Below are 26,554 nucleotides of genomic sequence, written 5' to 3'. Positions count from 1 at the left end.
TGTATTTTTTCCTAATGGAAATGTCTGCATATGTTATGTTGATTAGGGGTATTAAAACTACTCTGCTCAGAGTATTCACAAAATATCTAAGACCAGAAGTATAATTTTGGCTAATATATTTTCTGAAAAGTACCAAATACAAAAAGCAAAATAAAACAAAAACCCACACCTTTCATTTAAAATCTCTACTTTTACATTTTATATACTACTACTTTTAATCTCATCTTTTCATAGGGCTGATGTTAGGATTAAATGGAAAATAAAATACCAACAAATTTCTCTTAAAATATTTTGATTAAGGTTTGGGAAAGTAAGACTGGAACCTTCCCCTTACTTTTGGGCTGGTGACTTTATAGCTGATCTTTGACATCGGCTAGTGATACCTTCAGGAATTGTCTTTTAAGAGTAGCTTCTATATGTCCTCCAGTTATTGTAAAAGAAAGGCCTCCTCATCAATGCCTTAAGCATCCAATTCCCCCTTGATAGATTTACAGCCATTCACTGTAGGGAACAATAATATAAAACACTACAGGCCACTTTCCAGTTTATAAGGAGCATGCTTGTCTCTTTCTATCTTTACAACAAGCTTGCAAGGCAGCTATAACTTAGGATCCCTCTCTGACTCAGATCCAAGACCACAGAGTTTAAAATTAGAACATGTCAAATATCTCTCTGAACAGGTTTCCTGGGGTTTTAGGGATTCTTCTCTTTGTTATACACTCTTGCCCCAATTACTTAAAAAATTGGAATTATTAGAATCTTTACTTACTAATGTACAACCTGCATTGAGAAAGTGCAGGTCCCACTCCAACATGAAAAGTTGGGAAATAAAAAGTAAAGTGGTTTACTTCTGGTGCAAACCCAACTTTATAAAGAGTTGGGAAGAGAAGTGGGTGGAGAAACAAAGGTAACAGTTCAGGAAATCAGTTATGAAAAGTAAGATAGTTGGCACATTCCACTAAAAATAAAAGACTGTAAAAGTATTTCCCACACACTTAATCTGGCTTCACCTGTGATGCTGTCAGTGAAAGAGTCATGAAGTCAAAATCTCAATATTGTATTATTCTTAGGGGAAAGGCAAGTCATGGTTTTTTAAAGTTGGTTATAACCAAAGAACTTATATGTGTACATACATAATTCATAGACACAGACAGTTGTACAATAAAGGCCGATGAGTGGAAGAGCAGGGTGGAGAGGGTCAGTGAGAGAAAAGTGAGACATCTGTAATACTTTAAACAATAAAGATACATTATTTTAAAAAGTGTTTTGGCCTGTATGCTTCTTAGGTTAAGTTAACTGAACCAATCAAATGAAAGACTATTGGAAAATGATCTTGGTCTCTCCTCATATGCCTATTCCCCCTAAAATTGATGAATTTTGTGTAATAATCTTCTCTTATTCTTCTCCACAACTTATCTCTTTCTGTAGTTTCTAATTTTTTCCACTAAAACATCTGTAAGTTAACTTAATTTTTTTGGTCAGAGTTTCACCCAAGGGAAAGACGCATCCTCATTTAGTTCACAAAACCACATAGAAAAGTAATGATTTCTTTGTCAGTAACTGAAATTTTTTCCATTTTATTGTTTTCATTAATGTTTCAAGCAAAATATTTGTCAAAGGACATTTTTTTTTTAATTCTCATTGGTCTGGCAGAGAGCCATCAAAATCATTTTCAACTTGTTCATTAATCAAAGTATGATGTCTTTATCTTCTAAGTAATTGCTACTAAAACACTTACTACATTTTCATAAAAATATGTAAAGTTTTTACTAAGTATAAAAACCATCAAAGACTATTCATTTTTTTTCATAAGAATTAATATTCAGGTCCTCTTTTAGGTCATAAGCCCTACTTTCATTTTGCTTTACCTAAGAATGAGGTTCATGTTGGCTTGTAGAAATCAAGGGTTCGAAGGTCAGTTTGTCATAATCAAAGTGAGACTTACCATAAGAAACCAAATGAAAGTGCTTTTAGATATCCCATCTTGTTGTTTTCAGAGAAATTAAATTTAGGCAGAATGCCCAGTGCAGCATCTATGAAAGTAATATGACGCCAAGTGAAAAAAAAAAAATCTAAGAGTATTATACTTGGAAAACACAAGTTTTCAAAGCATTTGGATTTTGAGGCTTAATTTTATAACTCAATTTCCTGATAGTAAATCATTCATAAACCATGTAATAACCATTTATATGCTTATTTATGTTTTGAAAGAAATCCATGTCTCAAACAAACTTTTTTCTTAGCAAAGTTAGTAATTACAAACTGTAAGAGGATATGCTGGTAAATTCCATGGCTCATTTTTCTCTTTTTTTGGAATTTAAGATATAATATATAAATTATTATGGGGGAAGTTCAGGCAAGTAATAGATGAACATAAAAAACTATTGCATATAATTGAAGAGTAACCACCATCTAAATATTTCATAAACAGGGAAAATGTTGGAAGGCCAAATGGAAAGAAGTCAAAATTGGTGGGACCCCAGTGCAAACCAGGAGGCAGGAGGTGAACCCAAAGGCAAGGAAGAAAGAACAGATGACAAGGAGCAGGAGGAGGAGGAGGAAGACCCATACACTTTTGCTGAGATTGATGACAGTGAATATGACATGATCCTGGCCAGTTTAAGTACCAAGAAGAAAATTGGAGGCCGGTCTTTCATTATAAACAGACCTCCTGCTCCTGCACCTCGACCCACAAATATCCCTCAGAAAGCAGAAACTACCCCTTACATAGCTCAAGGTAATGTCTTTCGTTGTTTGTTTGTGTCTGATTGGGCGTAAGATTGCCCTCTTTGGTGGGATCTAAAATCCCAAAGAGAAAAATTATATTTCCATATCATAGGTAAGTTGCACTGGCCTATTGTTAAATTTAGAAACAATGAATAAAGAGAACTAGAGAGCAAGGGTCTGGTTTCTAATTCTTCATTAAGAAGGATAATTTTGAGGAACCTTCCAACAAACATGAAACCATAGCATGTGTGAAGAAATTCTTTTTGACATCTCCCTCCATAATTCTACAAGAGGGAAGCTCAACTCTGAATGATGTGTAACATAAGAAAATAAGGTAGGTACTTTACTTTTGGCTTCTAATTCCATTTATGAGATACTAGGATCTCAGATACATAACCATAATTTCTCTTATAATAGCATTTCACCCCAATGATTAAGTTTCATTTCATCTGTCATAGAATTTCTACTTCATTTTCAATATCAATGTTTCTTTCTCATTCATTACTCAGTTGTATCAAAACTCCAGGAGGAGTATTGGCTCCACTCACTAACACTCTGGTTTGGTATATTCCATGAGTCCATTTTGTAGGAAAGGACTTTTATTCATCAGTGCAAGGCATGCAAATGAATGTATTGAGTGTCTTTTGGGGCTAAGATGCCATCCTAAGAACTGAGACTATGGAATAAAACAATGTCTTCATATCAGAGGAGTTTCTAGGCAACAAATATGCAAATAATACAGAGTACAATGTGAATCTTTATCAGAGATTTTTGAACAAAATTTTTGGAATAAAACAAAATGGGTGATAACTAAAGCAAAGAGGCAATACATTACACATTGAAATAATCTAAATCAATCATCAAAATAGAACATTTAGATATATATATACCATAAATCCACCCTAAAGCAGCATACTTATCTGTGCTTGATAGGTTCAAAAGAAACCATTCTATTACTTAAGCTATTTGCATTGAGAGATTTATGTAAGAAAACTGAGAGAGTACATATGCTATTTACCAGTGCATAATGTTCTTGCTAGTATTTAACAGTAACCTGCTGCTGATAATGTTCAAGAAACTATTAAAAAATAGGAAACTATGACAAATTTTAAAAATGTTTCAGCTAAAATTAAATGTGCTAGAACAATTATCTAGATTATTAAGGCAGGGGAGAAGCTGTAATTAGAACTTCTCAGATTGTCATAGTGACCTTGAGAATATTACTGGCTCATTGACAAGGTTGCTATTTACCAATGAGTATTTTTTAAAGCAAGAACATAGATGTAGCTTAATACAATAATTTGGTTATATTTTAGAAATCATTAAGGAGGTGCCTCATCTTCTCTGTCCTGAGCCTGGAGTTCTCTGGACCACAAGTACAAACTCTCCTGTTGTGTGGTTCTCCTCTTGGCATTTATCTTCTCATCCTTCAATTGGCTGCCGTCATCTTATTTTCTATGAGCTCTTTCTTGTTCTCTGTTTCTTCTTTGGTGTTCCATTCTTTTCTTTTTATTGGGGGGAGGGTGGTGCGCAGTATATAATAATGCAAATGTTTGGTGGTTGTTTTTATTTCATTTTGCTTTTATTTTTAAACTAGTAGTCCTGCACATGAATCCGTGCACTAGTAGCTCCCGAGTAGCTGGCTGCCACCCTCCAGTAGCTCTCCTCCGCCTGCTTATAGCTCGCTGCCCTACCCTCCTAGTATGGTCATTATGCAATCAGTCATTATGCTTCACGGTGTAATGACCATTTTCATATTACATCTTTATTAAATAGGATTTGGGGGATTTTTATTTTTCTTCAAATCTCCTGTTATCTCTATTATCTTCATTTGTTGCTTGTGCTGTCTGGGATGCTTAATATTTGATCAAATATCTGGCTATCTTAGCTACATTTTTTTTTCTTTTTAAAAAAAATATACTTCTATTGATTTCAGATAGAAAGGGAGAAAGAGAGGAAGATAGAAACATCAATGATGGGAGAGAATAATTGATTGGCTGCCTCTTGCATGCTGCCTACTGGGGATCAAGGCCACAACCTGGGCATGTGACCAGAAATGGAACCATGACCTTCTGATTCATAGGTCGATGCTCAACCACTGAGCCACTATGTACACACACACACACACACACACACACACACACACACGAACTTTAAATCTTAGAAATCTTGAAATTCTAAGAAAGTATAAAGGCTATTTATCTCACATACTTATAAGCCAGACACCCTTAAAACTTCACAAGAATTCTTTCTCATTCAAAGCCACAACCTAGTTTGTTCTAACAACATTTGTGTTATATGCAGAGAGGAACCAGTGTTACCATGTATAATTTTTAAAAAATTTACATTTAAGTATATAAAAGGTAGTTTCTTCATCAGCCAATTCTTTCTTGAAGTTATTTGCATTCCACAAGGTAAAAGTCACCAGATTCCCCCCCCCTTTTTTTTTCTAGCTCACATGAATATATTAAATAGAATTGCCACTGAAGTGGTAGCAAAATGTAGGCACATCCAGAGTATGCGAATATAGCCAAAGAAGAATGTGTAATAGGGAAAGAAAGAAGAAAGCAGGATGCAGAATCCCAACTTACTCTTTCGGAAACTCAAGATAATACTGGCAAAGGGGCTAGGCAAACAAACCAGTCATATAGGAAAATCATGTTGGCTTTTGTGAGATAATTATATATACATACTAGAGGCCTGGTGCACGACATTTGTGTACAAAGCGGGGGGTTGGGGGGGAGGGTGAATCCCTCAGCCAACCTGCACCCTTTCACAGTCCAGGAGCCCTCAGGGACATGTCCAACTGACAGCTTAACTACAGTTGGATATCCTTAGTGCTGCCATGGAGGTGGGCCACTGGACTCACCAGCCATGAGCCCGGCTTCTGGCTGAGCAGCACTCCCCCTGTGGGAGCTCACTGACCACCAGGGGGCAGCTCCTGCATTGAGTATCTGCCCCTGGTGGTTAATGCGCATCATAGCAACTGGTCATTCTGCCATTCGGTTCATTTGTATATTACCCTTTTATTATATAGAATGTCTACCCCTGGCACAGAGCTCCTGAAACCCTTGTGATTTCCTGAGTAATATGGGTGTCTTTTATTCTAATGAGGCAACTCTATGTGGGTTCTGAATGAGGGGCTAGTAACCGGAAAAACCAAGCCATGGTCAGAAGTTTGGCCCAACCTTCATTCTCTAAAGAAGAGAAAATAGAGTTAAGGATCAATCATCTCTAGGTGAGGAAGCTTTTATTATATAAAATCTTAAAAGAAGGGGATTGTGAGAGCTTCCAAGGCTGGCACACATGTCCATACTGGGAGGGGAACACACCCATGGGAACAGAAACGTATAGGGTTGGGACCCTCCAGACTTCACCCTATGGATCTCTTCTTCTGATTGTGCCTCAGTATCCTTTATCATATCCTGTAATAAACATATAAACACATAAATGTAAGTAACTGTTTCCCTGAGTTGTGTGGAGAGGGGACCCACACGGGGTGGGACAAAGTTCTAGTACATTTACACATAGCTAAGCATTCTAACTGCTTTCATACAGCATAACGTATTCAGAGCGAAGCTGTTTCCACCATCACCACAATCTCCTACTTCCAAAAATGTAACATCAATGCACAGTTAATGCATGGATTATTTTACTTGAGAACTATGTTTCTCTTTTTTATTTTTTTAAATTCTATCCCTCTTATACTACCCTGTTTCCCCGAAAATAAGACAGTGTCTTATATTAATTTTTGCTCCCAAAGATGCGCTAGGTCTTATTTTCAGGGGATGTCTTATTTTTCCATGAAGAGGAATATGGTACACATTTATTGTTAAATGAAGATAAAGGAAATTTATTACCTGTATACGGTACAGTAGTACGGTAGTTGTCAACACAAACCAGACAAACTGTGAATCCTAGAGTATCAAAAATTTACTCATTTATTCAGTTACAATCATGTCATTATCTTCTGGAACATCATCATAACAATCCAATTCCTGAATTTCCTGGTGAATTTCTTGTGACTCCATTTCTTTCAGAATCAGTGGACCAAATCTCTCATGTTTAGCCTAGGGGGGCCTTATTTTCAGGGAATGCCTTATGTTTTACTCAGAAGGAAACCTGTAAGTAAGTCTTATTTTCGGAGATTGTCTTATTTTTTGGGAAACATGGTATATCTAATTTTATGTTCACAACCACACACAGAAAAAGTAACTCAATTTTTAATGTAAAGTTTTTGAAGTCTGTTTGCTTTCAGTTATTGTATTCTCCCACCTTTTCTCCATGTAATATTGAAAAGGACTAGGTTCATTAAGCTTCAAGAATATAGAGGAATTAACATGGATTTACAGTGCTTCTTGTTGACAGCATTCTTGATTTAAGACAATTCATGGAAAGAAAATGAGCACTTGCATAGTATAGATAAATTGGTAATAAAACTATATTCACAAATCATGCAAAGAGATGATTGCCTATTGGGGGAAATTATTTAACATCAAAGGACAGTTTCCCATTTTTTCCTCACATAATTAATAGAACCAAGATCCTTTTTCATAGTCCATGTTTCTGATTTGGAGTATAATATAATTTCCCTTTCAATTTTCAATTGCTACTGAGTTGCCCTTGGCATTTTGCAGTACAACAAAGCTGTGTACAACCTTTTTGAGAGCCACTCAGCTACGAGGACCCCAAAATGTCAAGTACAACTCAGTTGCTCTTGGGAACTTTCCACTTGCAATTCACTTATACTTGAAACGGATGACATACAATGCAGTTGAAATGCAAAGCAGGGGGGTGGGGGAGAAACTAGTAAAATCTCTTAGGAAAAATAATGCATATCATTGTAAATGTAACAGGTGGAATGGTCTTTGTCCTCATTAGTGAAGAAATATGGCAAATGGATTAAAGTATTCTTTAAGTCAGGGACCTTTGGTCCTACTCTTTGGCTGGGTGACCTTGTCCAAACCATTTGGCTTCAGAATTTGGTATGAACATTACAAGTGCTCTCGGGGCAGAGAAACATTTATCATTCTATTGGTAAGCCATTGTCCTGGTCTTCCCCTGTGATTTTGTCTCTGCTTCTCTCCTTCCCCCGAAAGGGGCTGGTGCAGCTCTTCAAAGGAGCAAGTTATTCAGACCTAGGTGCGCACTGTTCCTTAGAGGGTACCAAGCCTGCTTGTGTAACCCAAGTGTTTTAACGTACTCTCTCCTTCTCACAGTGGAGCATCACAGAGACATTGAATAAAACCTAAGAAGAGCTTTGCAGACCATCTGTTAGAGTGTTGGCATAATAATGATGAACTTTTCTAGCCTCATCTTCCAGAAATTCAATTTCTTTATGCTAGTGAAGGGGAGAGAAAGGCAGTATACAACTGTGGTATGAATTGACATTAAAGGATTTGCATTTCCTGTGAAAATAAATGCAAATAGTATCAAGTGCTTAGATTTTCATTCAGCAGCAGAGTGAATGCTGATATTTTTCTCCTAAACGTGGCATTTCTAAAGTCTCTGTTAAGGATGTCTTCAGTAAGAAGCTTAGTAGTCTGAGTAGTAGTTGTTTTTTGTTTTTTTTTACAGAGAGGAAGGAAAAGGGATAGAGAGCTAGAAACATCGATGAGAGAGAAACACTGATCAGCTGCCTCCTGCACACCTCCTACTGGGGATGTGCCCGCAACCAAGGTACATGCCCTTGACTAGAATCAAACCTGGGACCTTTCAGTCTGCAGGCCAATGCTTTACCCACTGAGCCTAACCGGTTAGGATTCTTAACTGGTGTGATTTGCCTTCCAGAACACATTTGGCAATGTTTCAAGACATCCTCGGTTGTCCTGACTGGGACAGTACTCTTGTATTTAGTGGTTGGAGACCAGATATGCTGCTAACCATCCTGCAATGCACATTACAGACTTCCCTGCAAATAATTATCCAGTCCAAAATGTCAGTGGTGCCAAAGTTGAGAAAGCGTGACCTAGTTTGTTTCTATTTTTAAGGCAGAGTAAACATTTTAATATTTAAGAGAATGGTCATCTTGAAGATGAAATCATAGATGTGTCAAACAGCTACTAGCTATCGACACAAATTTTCTTTATTCTCACTTTAGATTTCCTGAATTCACAATAGTTTTCACCAGCACTTTTAATGTATGCGCCTTTTTTATTCTAATTTAAATATGTATTCCTCAGAGGAAAATAAGGTGCTCTGTGGGGCTGTCCCACTGGGAAGCACCTCTGGGGACCTGGCAGCTGGTAGAGTGAAATTCATGAAGCTGGTGAAGCCTGAAGAAACTGAATTTAAATTATGACTTAACCACTTAAATGTTTTATAATTATGTTGAAGTTACATGATCTTGTTTTATTTGCTTAATATTTAAAAACAGAAATAATAATACCTACTTTGGAGAGTTTTCATGAGAACTACAACTATTGTACATATGTATAGTAGAGGGCACGGAGTAGGATGCAGAAACGGTAGTCTCTATGCTGAAAGGTGTGCTGTAGCACAGAGGTGAGACAGAACCCGCCATATCTCCCCACACACTGTGCCTTTTGCTTCTTCCATTGGGTTTCTTATCCCAAGACTTCATCTTGCATGACTTTTCCAAATTATTAAAGACCAATATTAAATATTACATAGAACAAGTAGGCAGAGCCATGTTCTTTTGAAATTTCCCATTCTGTATATACTATTTTCAATCTGCATCTATAGAAATTTTCTTTCTTAGAGTCTTATTAACCTACTTAGTATTTAATGTTTGTTCAAAGTAAGCATGACCAGATTCAGATCCTACTGGTTACTTCTCAGGATAACAATATTTCCTGGCACTGGAAAACAAAACAAACAAATAGAAACAAACAAAAAAACACAGAAAGAAATTACTTTTGGTGACTACTAAAAGTATGAACCAAAGGTGAACTCATCATAGTTTGTAGAGTATTACAGTGACTTTCTTAACAATGCAAACCACTTCTCTTTGAAACAATAAGGAAAATTACTAAGGATGTCACTAGAGTAATATATACACTTACATCATTTTTTATTGAATACAAATGGTCATAAAGTAAATTCAAGCAATGAGTCAGAATGAAATTATACGGGAGGAGATGAACCCTCAGCCCAGTGCTAAGCAAGCAATACACGTGGCCTGCCTCATAACAAGAGGAATAAGGCCTGCCTGCCCAGTGGTGTAGTGGAAACATTCTAGAGTGGAAAGATTCTTATTTGCATTCTAAGGAGTAAATATGCAACAAAAACAGTTGGTATTCTACTCTTGTAAAAAGTAAGGTCCTTAGAAGTAGAAAGAATAATTTATGGTAAGGTTTCCTGGTTTGAGAGAGGACTTTTATGGAAACACTCTTATCAAACAAAGTTTCCATTATGAATTGAAAAGTAAAATAATATTTCCTTCTTAGGAAACAAAAGCATCCATTGGTATTGCCATTGAATTAGAATCTCTATGCCATTTTTCCTTCACACAGGTATGTGCTTTCCAACTTTCCATTTCTACCAATCTCAACAGTAAACTATAATCATGCCAATTCCTGACTCTGTATGTCTGCTGGGCAGTAAACTAGTTTCAGGTGAAAGATCTTCATATTGTGTGGCTGAAATGGCAATCTCTGGCTATGTCACCCATCCAAATGCGGTAACCTGTGTTTGATAAATTTTCACAAATTAATAGCATGGAATATCGCTAGTAAATGAAATGGTGGTTCTAAGTTGCCTGGGGTGCACGAATTACCTTAGTCAATTTGAGAAGAGACTATACCTCTATTCTGAGTCTCAGTCTGATTAGTAAGTATGACCACTTACAGGAGTAGAACATTTTCTTCCCTGTCTTTGCTGGCCAGACAAATAGGTTATTTTATTGCTTTATTTCACCTCATCCCTCCTTTTTGTAATTAGCTTTTTCAGGGTGCACATTGGAGGAACAAGGTAGGAAGAGTAAGGCTGCAAGAGCTACATTACGACCCTTTCCTTTCTGAGTATTTTAATCTTTATCCTCTCTCTTCAGTAGGCACTAATGATATATTTGACCTTTGCTTAAATTAGGGGTGTCGAACTCAATCAGAGAAGGGGTCAAAATCTAAAATCCAGCCTAAATCACGGGCCGAATGGTTTACTGAACAATCATAAACTGTCATTGTGATGGAAACGCAGCGGAGTGCAGTGATGACAGCACGGTGCGGGCCACATTGCAAGGCCTGGCGGGATGGATTTGGCCCGCGGGCCTTGTGTTTGACACATGTGCCTTAAATGAATGGAGGACAGCATGGAAATTGTGGTTAAGTCTTACTTACCTTTGTATCCTCAGAACTTAGCATAACACTTGACTACAGTGTCAGCAACCTAATGGAAGCTTGTTGAGTGAACAATAAACACACTCTGCTACCTGTACAGTAGCATTCCCTGAAAATCCAGAATACAATACAGATCTGCATGTTTTATTTTACATCAAATACCTAGCTTCAAGAATCCGTGATAGGCATTTAGTTCTAATCATTTAATTTTAGACTTCTAATGACTATGGAACATTAAGGGTTTTATCATTTATAATTCATATATTTACAAATGCATTTGCTATTGCACAGATTTTTCATTACCTTAGCTATTTTTAGATAATATATATATATATATATGTATATATGTATATATATATATATATATATGTATATATGTATATATGTATATATAAAAGCCCAAGTGACCTTTAAGACTAGAGGACCATCCAGTTGTTATGATGCACACTGACCACCAGAGGGAAGATGCTCAATGCAGGAAGGAACTGCCTAGCAACAGCAACTTTGCAGAGTGCCCTCTCGCACTCAGGGACCCCTCAGGGGAGGTTGAACTGCTGGTTTTGGCCCCATCCCTGCAGGCCAGGCCAAAAGACCTGTGCACTGGGCTTCTAGTGCCAAATAAGCTTATCAGGTATCTAAAAAGAGCAGTTCTAGAAGAGTCCTTTTGCTTGAAATAGGCTGCAATGAGGTTGATGTGAAGACTGTTCTTTCAGAAGCAACCTGGAAAGACAAATAGTGCAAGTGAATTCATTATATTTCACCTATTCTCCCTCTTCTGCTTTTCTGATAATTCTGCTTTGCTTAACATTTTGAATATTTTATACTATACTCATTTTTTCCATTCAATGTCATTTTCATTTTAGAAAATTTTTTTTACAGAAGTCATTCTGCCAATATTTGAAATAAAGGAAGGTGGTATTTGGGACATTTACATTGTTTAAGATTATTTTGAATCTCAAGAATTGTTTGACTTTCTCTTGGATTTCCTTTTAATGTTTGAAAGTACTGACAACTAATAATAATGCATTAATTTTTCTTTTTTCTCAAATCCTAATTTTACATAGGGAGAGAAAAATAAGATTTCACTGGTGCAGAGTAATCAGAGTTGACATATGTCATAATTGGCTTGATAGCATTATTTGAACATTAATGTAATCAAATGTGGTCAAAAGCAGTATTTTCCAAGAATTCAAACACAGTGATAGGATCATCTCCATATATTATAAAAAAAATTAACATTGGTCTGTGATTTAACTTTCTAGTTTTCTATTGGGCTAAGCTGCCAGCCAAAATAATCTCTTCCTCAAAAATGTAGTATTCTGTTTAAATTTAGACTCACTTAAGAACTTATTCAAGCACAATTTGGCCTGCAATGACTTGGGGGGAAAAGAATTGATAGCATGTGACTGAGGAATTAAAGAGCATCTCATCTAAGCCCTAACTTTACTGGCAAGATCGATAATAAAGCCATTTTCCATGTCACACATGTTGTTAATATTAAGACAAAACTACACTCCTTCCACTATGCCAACTACACTGTCATTCTGGTATACAGGTTTTCTTTCAAATACTATATGTTTAAAAAGACTCTCATCTTGCTCACCACAAATCTTGTAGTACAAAAATATGTACTTTCATATATAACTCTGAATGACCCATAACCAAATGATCATGGATTGTATTTTTATCTCTTATAATGGTAGTATGGGTGAACATGGTAAATATAAAGTGTATAAATCTTTGTAGAACAAAGGACTCACTAGTGGAAGCAATTTTAAATGATCCAGCTTACGTAATTTACAAATTCTGGAATATTACACCTATCTATTCCTTTCTTAAGGCTAACAACGTTCATGTTTTTGGAATGCATGTTTGCATCAGTGATCATTTTGATGGCTACCTCTTTCTTCAGGAAACAAGTTAATGTAGGTCTTTTCCAAGATTACCTCATATTCAAAAACACCTCCTACTCTTCACAGCAAGGAGAAATTAGTGTATTTGGCAATATGTTAATTGCTAATTTGGTTTTTGTAAGGAACTGAACTTGTCTATAGAGGGGGAAGCAAGGAACAGTTGTAACAGGTGCAGCTGGAGGGAATTCAGGGGAGGTTTACAGGTAGAGAGGATCTTTGCACTGTGGGGTGAGACTTAGTGCACTTCTTATCTTGAAAAAGTTCTCTTATCAGTAGTACCCAAAACATCCTACTCTCCCTCTGCAATTCTCCAACTCATACCTTATGTTTCGACAAAAAACCCTCAACAATAAATAAGTATAAAGCTTGTAAGTTCTTAATCTATTAACTAAAAGTGTTGATTTAACATTTAGTGTATTTCATGGAAGCTGGGCACTTGTCAACAAAATGTGTTTCAATAAATATATTTTATGTAATACCTGAAGTGATTTTTAACAAATTAATGTCAAAACACTGAAAAAATAATTACATTTTAAAGTTCTCACTAGCTTCAAAATCCAGCAGATTCTGGATTATTTCTCAGATTGATGATGACAAACTACAGAATTTTTTACTAAACAGTCTTAGTTATTATCTTAACAACATTGGGGGAAAAGTACAGAGTGTCTCCATGTTATTAAAATTTCAAAAGTTTTATTTTTTTAAGACTTTTAGAACTGTCCAATGAAAAAAAGCAAACAACACTTGTAAAACTTCTACTAATACTATAGAACATAGTCACAAGTCATATATCTATCAGTATATTTTATTTTAGAAAAAAAAATGTAAGCCCAAAACCAAATAACTTGCAAGTTATATTTAGCATGCTTTCCAAATACTAAGTTGAAGCAGAAAATTGATTTTCAACCAGAAACATTTCACGCATATAATTTTCTTTAAATACATTACACTTTGAAACTCTTTGCTTCTCCTGTTTGTAAGAGGACAGTAGAGTATTCTCTCTCTTGACAACAAGTGGCAACTTATATCTGTAATAATAAAAGTGTAATATGCTAATTAGACTGGATAGCCAAATGACCTTCCATCTGGTCATTTGGCTGTCCAGAAGGAAGCTGTTAAGTCTAAGGCAAGCTGCCATGGCTGCGAGGGCTGAACCCCTTGCACAGATTTCATGCATCAGGCTTCTAGTATGCTTCATAAATAATTATTGATTTGATATGATTTAGGGAACTTTTAAAAAATTGAAATAGTGTCATCTGGAGTAATCCTGATATAACGTTAGTATTAGATGGGTTTAAAGAATATTAAAACCAAAGACAGAGATCCAAGGTAACTTCGGGATGCATGGTCTCCTGATCATAGTGGTCAAGCATCATTCAACTGGACAGCTCTTCCTCCCATATCCTCAGCCTCATTCTTCTAGAAAACCCTGGTGAGCTAAGAGCAAGAGACACAAGGGTATTGAAAATGCTCTAAGGTTTTTTTGTTCAGTCGCCTCCCTATTATTCCTTCTTATCTTTATTTTTTAAGTTTGTCTTTATTGTTGAAAGTATTTCAGATGTCCCCTTATTTTCCCCCATTGACCCCACCCTCACCCCCACTCAGGCCTTCACCACATTATGGTCTGTGTCAATGGGTTATTTATATAAGCATATAAATTCTCTTCCTGCCCACCCCTTCCCTCTGAGATATGTTAGTCTGTTACCTTTCCATGTCTCTGGATCTATTTTATCTATCAGTTTATTTTGTTCATTAGATTCCACATATAAGTAAGATCATGTGATACTTGTTTTTCTCTCACTGGCTTATTTCACTTAGCATAATATCCTTCAGGTCCTTCAATGCTGTCTCAAAGGGTAAGAGATCTTTCTTTTTTACAACTGCATAGTATTCCATTGTATAAATATAGCACAGCTTTTTATCCACTCATCTACTGATGGGCACTTGGACTGAACCAAATAGTTATGAAAGTGAAGAGACACTAGTGTTGTAAAGAACCAAGCAATAGATTAAAGTTCAATGCTTGAGGTTCTAAGTCATATCTGTACTATCATGGCAAAATTACTTAGCCCCTCTACAATTTAGTTACTTCCACCTCTTTCACTTATAAACGCATGAGACTGAACTAAGTCTCAGGCCTCTTTCAGTTCCCAAACCATGTAATTTAAATTACCCATAAAAATAAAAATAAAATGAAACTGCAGTGTTCTGCTTCTCAAGTCAAGTTGTAAAAGGTAGACAGTTTTTTATTAACAAATGCCAGAAGCTATACTGAACTTGTGGGTGCTCAATAAATATTAAACAATCAGTTTTATCTTTTATCTGCAAAATGGGATGAGTAATGCTGTCTTGTCTCATAGAATTTCCTGTGAGAAATAATAAGTGAGAACAAAGAACTTTTTAGGTAATGAAATAATTCAAATAAGCTGCTTTAATAGTTTTGAGGTCCAGCTAGATGATGTAAGAATAAAGTGTGAAATATAGCAGTATTTTATTATTACATCTGTGAAATATAGCAGTATTTTAATCTGTTTTAGAAGAAACTGTCATTATCTTTGCTTATCATCAAGAAGTCAAGCATGAGTAATTTCTGTGCAAATGGAATTTTCATATGATTTTAACATTTATCACTTTTAACAAAAGGCAGCTTTTATCTTTACCTGATATCAAAATGGAATCATATCTCGAATTAATGGTTTAACAAGGCATTGCACTGGCATTGCCTACTCAGCCCACAGAAAATGTCTTTTGAAATGACTGATAAACCGCACAAATGAGAAAACTGTACTTAATAATCCTCCTACTCAAAAATAATGCAATTAAAAAATTATTACTAAGAAAAATAATTTGTTGCATTTTAGTTTCTTTGGAGTTTTCCAGAGTTTGTTCTTATTGATAATTATGTTCAATAAATAACATATGCTGTATTTTTTTAGTGTTTCAACAAAAGGCAGCCAGAAGACAGTCTGAGGGTGACAAGTTCCATGGTCCCAGGAAACAAGGTACTGACACACACTTCGGTTCATTTATCTCTAAGTAAGAGTTAAAGAAGCCTTGTGAATACTGAATAAAGTCTCTTGGGATAGAAGTAAATAAGTGTACTTAACTAATTTTACTCTTTTGTCTAACCCAAATAAAATGTTGCCATAATAATACTAATACAAAACAATATTTTAATTGACAAAGGCCAGCATATCTGTGGTGATGTTGATGATGTTGATCAGGGTTCTAGGACGGTCAAGTAAGAGAAATTCTCAAACACGCATCTGAGAGTGTGCTTTCATAGACCTTCAGGGACAGGCCTCTGAGATTACTTGGGAGAGAGGGCCAGATGATTGACTGCCCCCAAATGGGATCAGCCTGGGTTTTTTGTGCTCTATACTAATCTTCAATCAAAGTTTGCACTTTTTTCTCATTATTCTTGCCTTCAACACTTAATCCAAACCTTTCTTGAGCAATTCCTGGTTATGCAGAGGAGAGCTAAAAACTGTAGCTATAAAGACCTATCATACAAGAGGATTGTTTTCCTCTTGCTCATTAAAGAGGCAGTTGCCCCCAGTTTTCCTTCACATTTGGTTCCTAGTGAAAAGAGAGAATCTAGTTACTCATTATGATTTTTTTTTTTCTGATAATAGGGTCTTAGTTAAATGTCTAAAATAAAAAATGTAAAAGGTGGCAGAGGTGGAGCCAACGCTGGCTGGCTTGATAATCAATGAGCATGCTTAGATACTTTTAACCTCAACACTCCTTTGAAAAAACTTCAGTCCAAAGTAATAATATCTTGAAATTGTTACCAGTAAATTATTGAAAAAGGCATTAAAATAAAATCAGGAAATTTCACAACAGCTACTAAACACTCACATAGACAGTCACCTTTTGTGCCATTGTGAAAATGGCTGAGTACTGACTGTGCCAACTTCAAAAACTTACTACTGACTATTCTATACAGAACCTCAATGGACCTGCTCATTGGAATGTCCTCCAAACAAAGCTGTGTCCCTAAAATGATTAATATTCATTCATGGCTTCAAGTAGTCTTTTCCACAGAAAAATAAAAGCTTCTACTTTTATCATTCTTTCAATTAAGTAGATGGTATTTGAAGGCAACACATGACAAAGCTGAGCTTCTAGTCTCCCATGAATCACTTGGCTATTCTGCTTATAGATTTACATGCAAAAATTCGGTTTTACAAGTTTCCATTTCTAAGATTCCATATTACAATTTTCCATTTCATAAGATTCCATTAAGCCTTTGGCTCTCATAATAAATTAATGCAGAACTTTATTGTGCAATTAGCATCGAACAGTCACTAAAGAATTAAACAAATTTAAAAGGACCCTTCCTCTGTGGACACCTCCACATACCTCAGAGAGCTTTGGAAAGAGTAAGGAGAGGAATGCTTTTCGCTCTTTAGAAAAATATTTCCCTGAAGCACTTTTATAAAAATTTCAGTTATCATATTTTAATTTAGATTCTATTAGAATTAAGGGAGACATGGGTAAAGGCTACAGGAGCTGAAGGAAGGTGACAAGTAACAAATGTAATGAGAGATCCTTGGAAGGCTTGATCTTATCAATTATTATTCTTGTTGCTTCACAGAGAACAATTTATGGAAAGACTGCTAGTGTCCATGAAGCCTAAATGAGATTGATTATTATTCTACCATGTGTATAGGAAAATAGTCCCTTTGCGCCCAGGAAAAAAAGGGAAGGAGAGAATAATAAAAAGAAACAAGGACCTAATTATTCAATTTTTGGATTAATATCTGTTCATATCTTGTTATATATTTTGCTTCAAAATGTCAGTGATTTTTAAAACTTTATAAGGGATAGGACATTGAAATTTTTAAATTTTTAATCAATTTTTTCTTTCTAGATAAATTTTTCTTTCTGGATATTTAAATCCCAACTTCTTGATTTTGTTCTTGGTTATTCAACTTAGAGCAGTTTTCCTAGATTCCTTTAACTCTGGACATCAGTAATTCAGCAGAACAGAAAAGAATGTTGTTCTATTGATATTTGCAAGGACTAGAGAAATATAAAGTTTAAAAACTTCCCTGCTTACTGTATGAGAAGTTAAAAACCACCCTGATTACTGTAAATTGAGAAAGAGAAGAGAATTAATTATAATTGGGAATGTTTTTTAAATTAAAGACTTATAAGTACCTAAAAGGGTTTACTGTATCAAACCATTTTTGTTGAACCTTTAAAAATATTTATGACTATCCAGTCCATTGGACATACAAGGCAATCAAAACTGCTTATTCTTGAGTTAATGAATACTTTTAAAGTATCCTTGGATTCTGTGGTAGAATAGGAAAATCCGTACATGCTTCACCAATGATAATCTCTTTATTTGGTAGAGAAACAAACAAACAAACAAACAAAAGACCCTTTTATTAAATAACTGCCAGAGTCAAAATTTTCTAAAGAAACTGTAGAAGTTATCAAAAAAAAAAAAAAAGGTTAAAGAAATTATTTATTTCACTATATGCTGAAAGGAAAAGGGACTCTGTATGAGAGCCAACTATTTTCTAACTAAAAGAATGTGTTTCAGATGCCCTATGTTCACAACTGCCAAGGGATTGCCAGGAAGTTACATTATTACTAAAACAAGGAATTTTCCTGAGGAAAAGAAAAAGAAAAAAGAAAAAAAGAATTGGCACAATTTCCATGGAAACTTCACAGATTTCTTCAACTCAGTTCTTATATCTTGAAAAAAAATATATAAGAAAAATTCTGAGGGCTTTGCATCACAAATAAAAGTTGCTGTCAAAATGCAATTTCAAAATAAATTTTCCCAACTTTTTTTTAATGTCATTAGATATTTTTTATTCTATTTGATGTTTTTATTTTTATTTGTTTTCTTTATTGATTAAGGTATTACATGTGTCCTTATCTCCCCATTGCCCCCCACCCCACTATTCATGCCCTCAACCCCTGGTCTGTGTCCATTGGTTAGGCTTATAAGCATGCATGCAAGTCCTTTCGTTGATCTCTCCCCCTTACCCCCACTCTCCCCTGGCTTCCCTCGGAGGTTTGATGGTCTGATCAATGTTTCTTTGTTTCTGGATCTGTTTTTGTTCATTAGTTCACGCTGTCTTTATATTCCACAAATGAGTAAGATCATGTGATATTTGTCTTCCTCTGACTGACTTATTTCGCTTAGCATAATGCTCTCCAGGTCTATCCATGCTGTTGCAAATGGTAAGAATTCTTTCTTTTTTTTTTTATCACCCTGAATGTGCCCCATTTTGTCTGATCTTGGAAGCTAAGCAGGGCCAGGCCTGGTTAGTACTTAGATGAGAAACCAATTTGGTTTTGAAATTAGAAAATGCCAGAGTGATATAGCAGAATGTGCTGCTTTCACACTTCCATCCCTTCCCAAAATTGAGCCTCTCAGGCCAGTCAAGGTTCCCTTCTTCATGTTGCAAGTCAGAGACTTGAATTTTGTCAGTAAGTTTGGAGTTGATCAGTTTTGAAGTCTAAGTAATATACAAAAAAATCATAGAGGGACTACTAATTTATAATTCCCAATTCCAACCTATTAAATCTATACATTCCAGTGACTATATTCTTTCCTAGTGATTAGATTGTTTGCATTCATTAGGCCCCTGCCAAATAATAAAGTATCTAAAAAATAAAATTAGTAACCAAAAAGGCTGGAGGAATGTAAGGGCTACTTCTTCAAGGATATGGAAATGTCGGCTTACTTTTCCCTGCTCACAAAAATCATGTAATAATCTATAGTTAAGATTGATCATGTCTCCCAGACTTGTTACATTTTTCTCTCTCTATGATATTTTTTTTCCTGTTCTAAGTGCCACAGCCCTTTGCAGTGAGTATTCAGGATCTGGATAAGGTTCCATGCACAAATGAATTCACTAGACAAGAAATATGAATTTAGAAGTCATGGGGGCCAGGCAGAAACCTTTCTCTAGTGGAGATGCTACACTTGAAGGGCTTGAATCCTTTTAAGACTCTTCATTCCACATCTGCAGACTAGAAATAAACATATAAGAACAAGAATAAGACAGGCAATAGTGGTTATGCAAAGGTAACTGTGAAAGGGATTAAATTATTTCATGTCCTTTTTAAATTGCTCCAGGCATCAAAGTTTGTAAGTTTGCCTGGGATAATTGTACAATATGCTGTTGTAATTCTAAAATATCAAGGGTTGTGTTACATTTATCCCAAGAACCAAGAAGGGAATTTTTTTTAATTGATTCCCAAGGATGTAAGGTACTATTATAGGGAATAGGGGTAACACAAATCTGGGGGAAATTATAATAACACTGTAAGGATATTATTTGCTCTAGGCTATGGATTTTATCACCCATCCACAAAACTATAGACTTAGTGCCAATAATTCTATCTCAAACTGGCTGTCAATTCTTTTCTGTATAGACAAGGTCTTAGTTACATTTTCCTTAACTTGTACAAACTGAGAAGTTTGAACAGTTTGTACAATGGATGAAACAGCAATTCCCCCAGAAATAAATAACATTACAAGAGCAAAGAGTCCTGCAATTAACATTCCAAGAAATCTTTTTTGTCATTTTAAGATTTTTACCAGGTCATGTAACAGTTGGTAGGTTTGATGATATTCCCAAGGTTCAGTTAGGTTGGTAGGAACTCAAGCAAAAGCAGGTTGTTTTGAAATCATGAGGGAATCTTTTTGGAATGTAAAATTAATACAATGGAATAGTGTGCAGCCTGTGCATGACACCTCATACAGATGGCTTGTTGCATTAAGGTGCATCTGGATGGGGCCTGAGAGGAGTACAAAAAGATTGTATACACAAGCAGTGGCAAATACTCTCTTATTGGGAGCTCCCCATAAGGTACGAATGGACTTATCTGAGCTATAGTTTAAAAATATACCATTTTATAGGTGCAAGTGCAGCAGCTAATTTCCATTGCGTGTTTTGTAGGGGCCAATTATCATGTTGTAATTGAGATCCAACAAATCCTCCTCCATACCATGTGATGGAGTGATTAGCTTCAACATATAGATAGGATGAGGTCTCCTTCCATTTTAGAGTGTGATTGTTACTATGTGCAAACCCTTAGGGGCTCCAATCCACAAAGGGAAACTTATTAAAGTTGCTGCTGATTGCCAGTCTTGCCAATTAATTTCTTTCTTGGTGGGTGCCATTCATAAAACATTTTACATAATGACTTAATGAGGGAGATGTCTTAGTAATGTTACATTTTTTTGTACCTCTCCCAGGAGCAAGTAGTGATAGCAGATATATTTGGGCTTTTCCTTTCCCCTCCTTTGGTGTCCATGCTAGCCAGAAACCTCTCTTTAATTCTACACACAAAGGATAAGTAGTTGGATTCTGTGAATTACAAAAGGGAAGCTGGGTGGCATATAATTATACTTTGCCCATATAATTCCTTGTCCCATCTGTGGTCCTCCTGGATAATCAAGGTGCTTGGTGTTATTGGTGACTACACTAGGTGGGGGATCAGCCCAAGTAAGGGGTCTTACCCATGGAGAGTCAGGAACACAAGTCCAATGTACTTCCCCATTTGCCCCTGGTAGTATTACCACACAACTGATGATTGCTAGCATGGCAAAAAAACAAACAAACAAACAAAAAAACACTTTCTCAGCCATTCTTGGGGTTTTGGTCTCCTCACAAATTTGCTCAGCTTTCTGGACAGTCTTCTTCACCATCCCCCAGGTCCTCTCCAGACTGTCTTCTTTATCATTCTCCTCCTACTCTTTATCTTCAGTGTGTTGCTTGGGGCTACTGCTATCTGTGGCTGGAGTAATCCAGTGTCTGCAGTTGCAGGTACAAGGTGTGGTTCCAAGTGCAAGGTCTTCATTAATCTGGTCAGTTCCTCCCCCGGATCCATGTTGAAGTTTAATATTTCTTGGAGGAATCCACACAGGCTTGGAAACATTTCCTGGAAATTCACAAGCATATCCTCAACCAAATATTAACAAGGGGTCTGGGCTTTTCCATAAACCAGACTTGGGACCTTTCCATTTAACCAAACCATTTTCCTTTGGCTTTTTCTGATACCAGTGTAATTCCATGGGTGTCTTGCCATCAGCTTTACAAGTGAAAACCTTTAAATTAATTAAGGCTTGATGTAATTACAGGAGATTTCTCATTATTCCCCCTTTTTGTTTTTCAAGTTGGGATTTTAGCTGCTGATGTTGGCTTTCTATAATTGCCTGTCCCATAATGTGTTGAATTTTCTACTTTTTACAAAATTGCTGGAAATGACAGCTTGTGTCAGGGAGTTATTTTAATTGAGTAATAAATTTGTCATTTCTACTGTAGAGATTTTTAGATAATGTCTTAGCTAATTAATATTCTTTAATGATTTCTTAAAAGTAACTTAAGGTTTTAAGGCAATTATTTTTGTATTTCTACTTTTTAAGGCTTAATGCATTTAGTTCCTAAATATTTGAAAGACATTTCCCTCTGTATTTCCTCCCAGAGTTATTTCTAAACAACATTTACAGAGTTTCTTTTAAAAACTTTTTAGTTTCATTTAAACAGAGCAACAAATTGGTTGCTTTTCAGAAAAAAACAGTAGGAAAGAGCAGAAAAACCAGTATGCTACAATGCATACATTTTCAGTAAAAGTTACTCTCTTTTTACTTATGGTGTCTCATTAATGATAAGATTTAATGTTTTAATAATAACTTTTAGTTTATTTTATAAATGGTAGTGGAAGATATTTTAAAATTTCTCCTTTTATTAAGCTTAAATTTTACTTTTAAACAGTATTTTTTTTGGCTAGTGCTTATTTCCATATGTATGCAAATTTTACTTTAGACTTTGTTAGAATCAATTGATCATAAAATATTGGTTTATCGTATTGATAGGTTTATATAAAACCTTGATTATATTGTGAAAAGTTAGTGAAGTATTCAATAACCTTGTCCTGCCAAACTTAGAGGTTGAAACCTTTATAACATTTGAAATATATATGTTGATAAATAAAACACATTTATTAATTTTTATTTGTTAAAGCTTCCTACATGATTTCAAGTCTATTAGATCTGCCTAAGTTAGTTCAAAAATATTTCTTTTAAGAAGAGAGAATAAATTCTTTTTTTTTTTAATATATTTTATTGATTTTGTACAGAGAGGAAGGGAGAGAGATAGAGAGTTAGAAACATCGATGAGAGAGAGTCATCGATCAGCTGCCTCTTGCATACCCCCTACTGGGGATATGCCCGCAACCAAGGTACATGCCCTTGACCGGAATCGAACCCGGGACCTTTCACTCCCCAAGCCGATGCTCTATCCATTGAGCCAAACCGGTTTCGGCGAGAATAAATTCTTGAATCATTCCTGGGCCCTTGAAATATCCCAAAGCTATCTCTGTTAAATATTGAAATTTAACTTGGAAAGACTTATTAAATATGCATAACCCAAATATATTATACACTTTTTAAAATTATTCTAAAAATATAAATTAAATTTAAACTGATTTTAATATTAAAAATTTGGTTCAAATCATAGAATTAATCCTCTTTTTTAAAAAGGTCAATAAAGCATTATGTCCTAGGTTGAAATTTTATCACACATGGTACACATAAAGACTACAACATATTTTGAACTGCTAATTTCTCCAGAGAAAATACAATAATTATTTTTCTCAAAAATGAATTATTATACTTTTATGTATTTTGTTATCACAACCATATGATTTCTCCCAACTGAATTCGAACTTTAAACTTTTAGAAGCCTTAAATTTTAGGTGGCAAGTTAAATACATAGCATTTCTCAGATTAGTAATGTATTTATATTTTAAATAAAATACAAGTCATATTTAATTAATAGATTCAATTCTGTCTTATAGATTTTTCATATGAGGCAAACTCAGATTAATATTTCAGTATTTTGTCATTTTAAATATCTAGATATTTAATGATTTTTATTATTTAATTCAGCAAAGTTCTGAAGTTTTAAGTTACCAAAGACTTTGGAAAACTATACTTGAGGCTGGTGAAAAGGCAGGGGTGGAGGGAGCAGGCCTGGCCTTGCTGCTTGAATTTTCAAACTGCCACATTCTTCCTTAGAGATAACATCTAAGGTTGCTGCTGTGGGAAATGCTGCTGTTTCCTTCCTCTAATAGAGAGTGCAGTCAGTCTCCTATTGAGTGACTGGACTTTCATTATTAATATATTTATAATTAACACTGAAAAGCTTTATTACAAAACCTTCATTTTAGTTATAATACATTTATCTATTTATGTTTTAACAATTTCGAGATTTTAAAGCCAATTATCATTATCCAAGGCATTTTCTTTGGCAAATTTTGTAACAAAGATAACTTACTGACTTTAAGTGGCTTTAATGTTAAAGTACTATTTTATTAAAAATTTTGGAGGAAACCTAGGAATGCAGTACATTATTATTCAAGAATTACCTATTATTATGGAAACATTAATTCTATAGTCCAAACACAACCTGTATATTTTCCTCGTGTCACTTTTGCCATCTTTTAAAGGAAAACAGTCTTGAGTTCATTCTATAGCATCCATGAAGAGATGGGGCTTAGTCGGATAGGCCACCCAAAATCGAGCAGAGCCTGCCTTCTCTTAAGCTAGCCTTTTCCTCTTCATTGGTACAGAAATCCCAGACACGTCCCTAAATTGTGAGAAATATCTCACCTGTCCAAATTTCAAATGATGGACTGGGAATAAAAACATGGCAAAAATGAGACTTTTATTAACACTCTCGAGAGTGGGTGTCCATTTTACAGGATCACCAAAAGACTTAGTAATTAATGGGTGTGGATCTTTTTTAGTTACCTCCCTTTGTCCAGGGAATTTTCTTAGAACCTGTGTTATCAGCCATTGTACCACTCATATTCTCTCTCTCTCCATCCCCACATTCTGTTTGCTCTGGGGAAATTTTGTAATGGTCTGGCCATTTAATGTTTCTTTTTTATTAAATTAAATTAAATTAAATTAAATTAAAGATATGCTTAAAAGACTAACAATAAACAATTTAAACCACACAACAAAGATAGAAAAAACAACAATTAATAGATGAGTGCCCATAACACATAGACAAGACTTAATAAATGAGAATCTTTTCATGGTTTTTTAGATTTTTTTATAATGCCTGGGACTTATAGCCAGAATGCAGCCTGGATCTCAGCTTGTTGTTTACAGATTTTTATTATATTCTGCTTTCCATAGTATTGACTGGTGTTTAGCTTTAGCTAAAACCTGCCTATCCCAAGGCATTATATGGTAATTTTCAGACAAAGCTTTAAGGATTCCTTTTGTAAAAGGACTATTAGCCCCACTGTTGAGCCTTTCCACACTAGAGGTAGAGGATCTGGGGCCTTAGTTATTATAGACTTTGATCCCCAGTATGAATTGGGCATGATGCAATTAGAACAAGAGCCCACTTAGTTAAAGATGACAAGGACATTCATTTTACTTGAGCCTTAGTTAAGAGAGTACCTTTAGACGTTTTAATTCCTTTAGCCTTGTGCAGACAAGCTAAAAATTTATAATGATGTTTTTGCCTTTTATTCAAATTCTTCCCCATCATAGCCTGGCTGAAATAAAAGATGTTCCTGCCCACTTATGTTTCGCCACCCTGAAGCTGGCATAGGCTTTGTGTGCAATGAATTTCCCTACCTTTTTGGTGAACATCCCACCTTTCCTGTGAATTTCCTTTTTTCTTCGTTTTTTGCTCAGGCCAATCTTCTTATCCAGATGCCCCACATTAGGCGCCAGAATGCCGCAACCTTTTGCAGTGAGTATTCAGGATCTGGAAAAGGGACCATGCACAAATGAATGCACTAGACTAAAAATATGAATTTAGGAGGCATGGGGGCCAGGCAGAAATCTTTCTCTAGTGGAAAAGCTTCCCAAAGTCCTGGCCCTGCTAGCTTTTATTCAATTTTAGAATACACATCTTGCCCTCAGTTAGGCAGGCAATCAGGAGCAGACAGACTATCTCAAAAGTCAGTAAATATTAGTAAAGATTTACTTAAAGGCTATTACCGTATTTTTCGGACCATAAGACGCACTTTTTTCCCCCCAGAAGTGGGGGGAAAAGTCCCTGCGTCTTATGGTCCAAATATAGCCTACACATATACTTTTAAAAAAAAGTTTTTTTACTTGCCTGGCTCTGTGTGGTCTCTGTGCTTGCCCGGCTCTAAAATGGTTCTAAATGCTGCTGTTTACTTTTACAGGGTTGATTACATGTGTTTATGACTGTGATGTTGGGTTTTAATGCACATAAAATATTTTAGGACACTATTTGTTTCAGAATCTTTTTTTCTTCGTTTCCCTTCTCTAAAAACTGGTGTGTCTTATGGTCCGGAGCGTCTTATGGTCCGAAAAATACGGTAAGTCAGGAAATTGCTTGGGCCACCTAGACAGAACAATCGGTGCATAGCTTTAGCCCGTGCTAAAGCTCAAGGTTCATCAGCCTCTCAAGTTCCTTGTTACATTTTCATGATAGTGTTGACAATGGTTAGTTTTCAATAGTCCAGGGGCCTTTTCTTTCCTCACCAGAATCATCCCCATTTTATTAATGTAGTCCTACTTCAGGCATGGCACGTGTCAAATGATGAGGTTTAGCATTCTTAACATCTTAACTGCCACAATGTGAT

General features: G+C 35.5%; 1 protein-coding gene across 1 annotated transcript in view; it reads left to right on the top strand.

Moving 5' to 3' along the window:
- The window catches only part of BANK1 (B cell scaffold protein with ankyrin repeats 1), a 302,385-nt gene that overhangs the window by 257,348 nt on the left and 18,483 nt on the right, over window positions 1-26,554 (top strand). Inside the window, exons 10-11 of the mRNA XM_036410473.2 lie at window positions 2,432-2,737; window positions 15,874-15,939. Of these exons, the coding sequence (XP_036266366.1) occupies window positions 2,432-2,737; window positions 15,874-15,939 (372 nt within the window). The remainder of the gene's footprint in view (window positions 1-2,431; window positions 2,738-15,873; window positions 15,940-26,554) is intronic.

Source organism: Pipistrellus kuhlii, unplaced genomic scaffold (genome assembly GCF_014108245.1).
Source record: "Pipistrellus kuhlii isolate mPipKuh1 unplaced genomic scaffold, mPipKuh1.p scaffold_m20_p_1, whole genome shotgun sequence".
Classification (NCBI taxonomy): domain Eukaryota; kingdom Metazoa; phylum Chordata; class Mammalia; order Chiroptera; family Vespertilionidae; genus Pipistrellus; species Pipistrellus kuhlii.
Note: the sequence above shows the minus strand (reverse complement) of the source record. Positions and strands in the feature narration are given on the sequence as shown.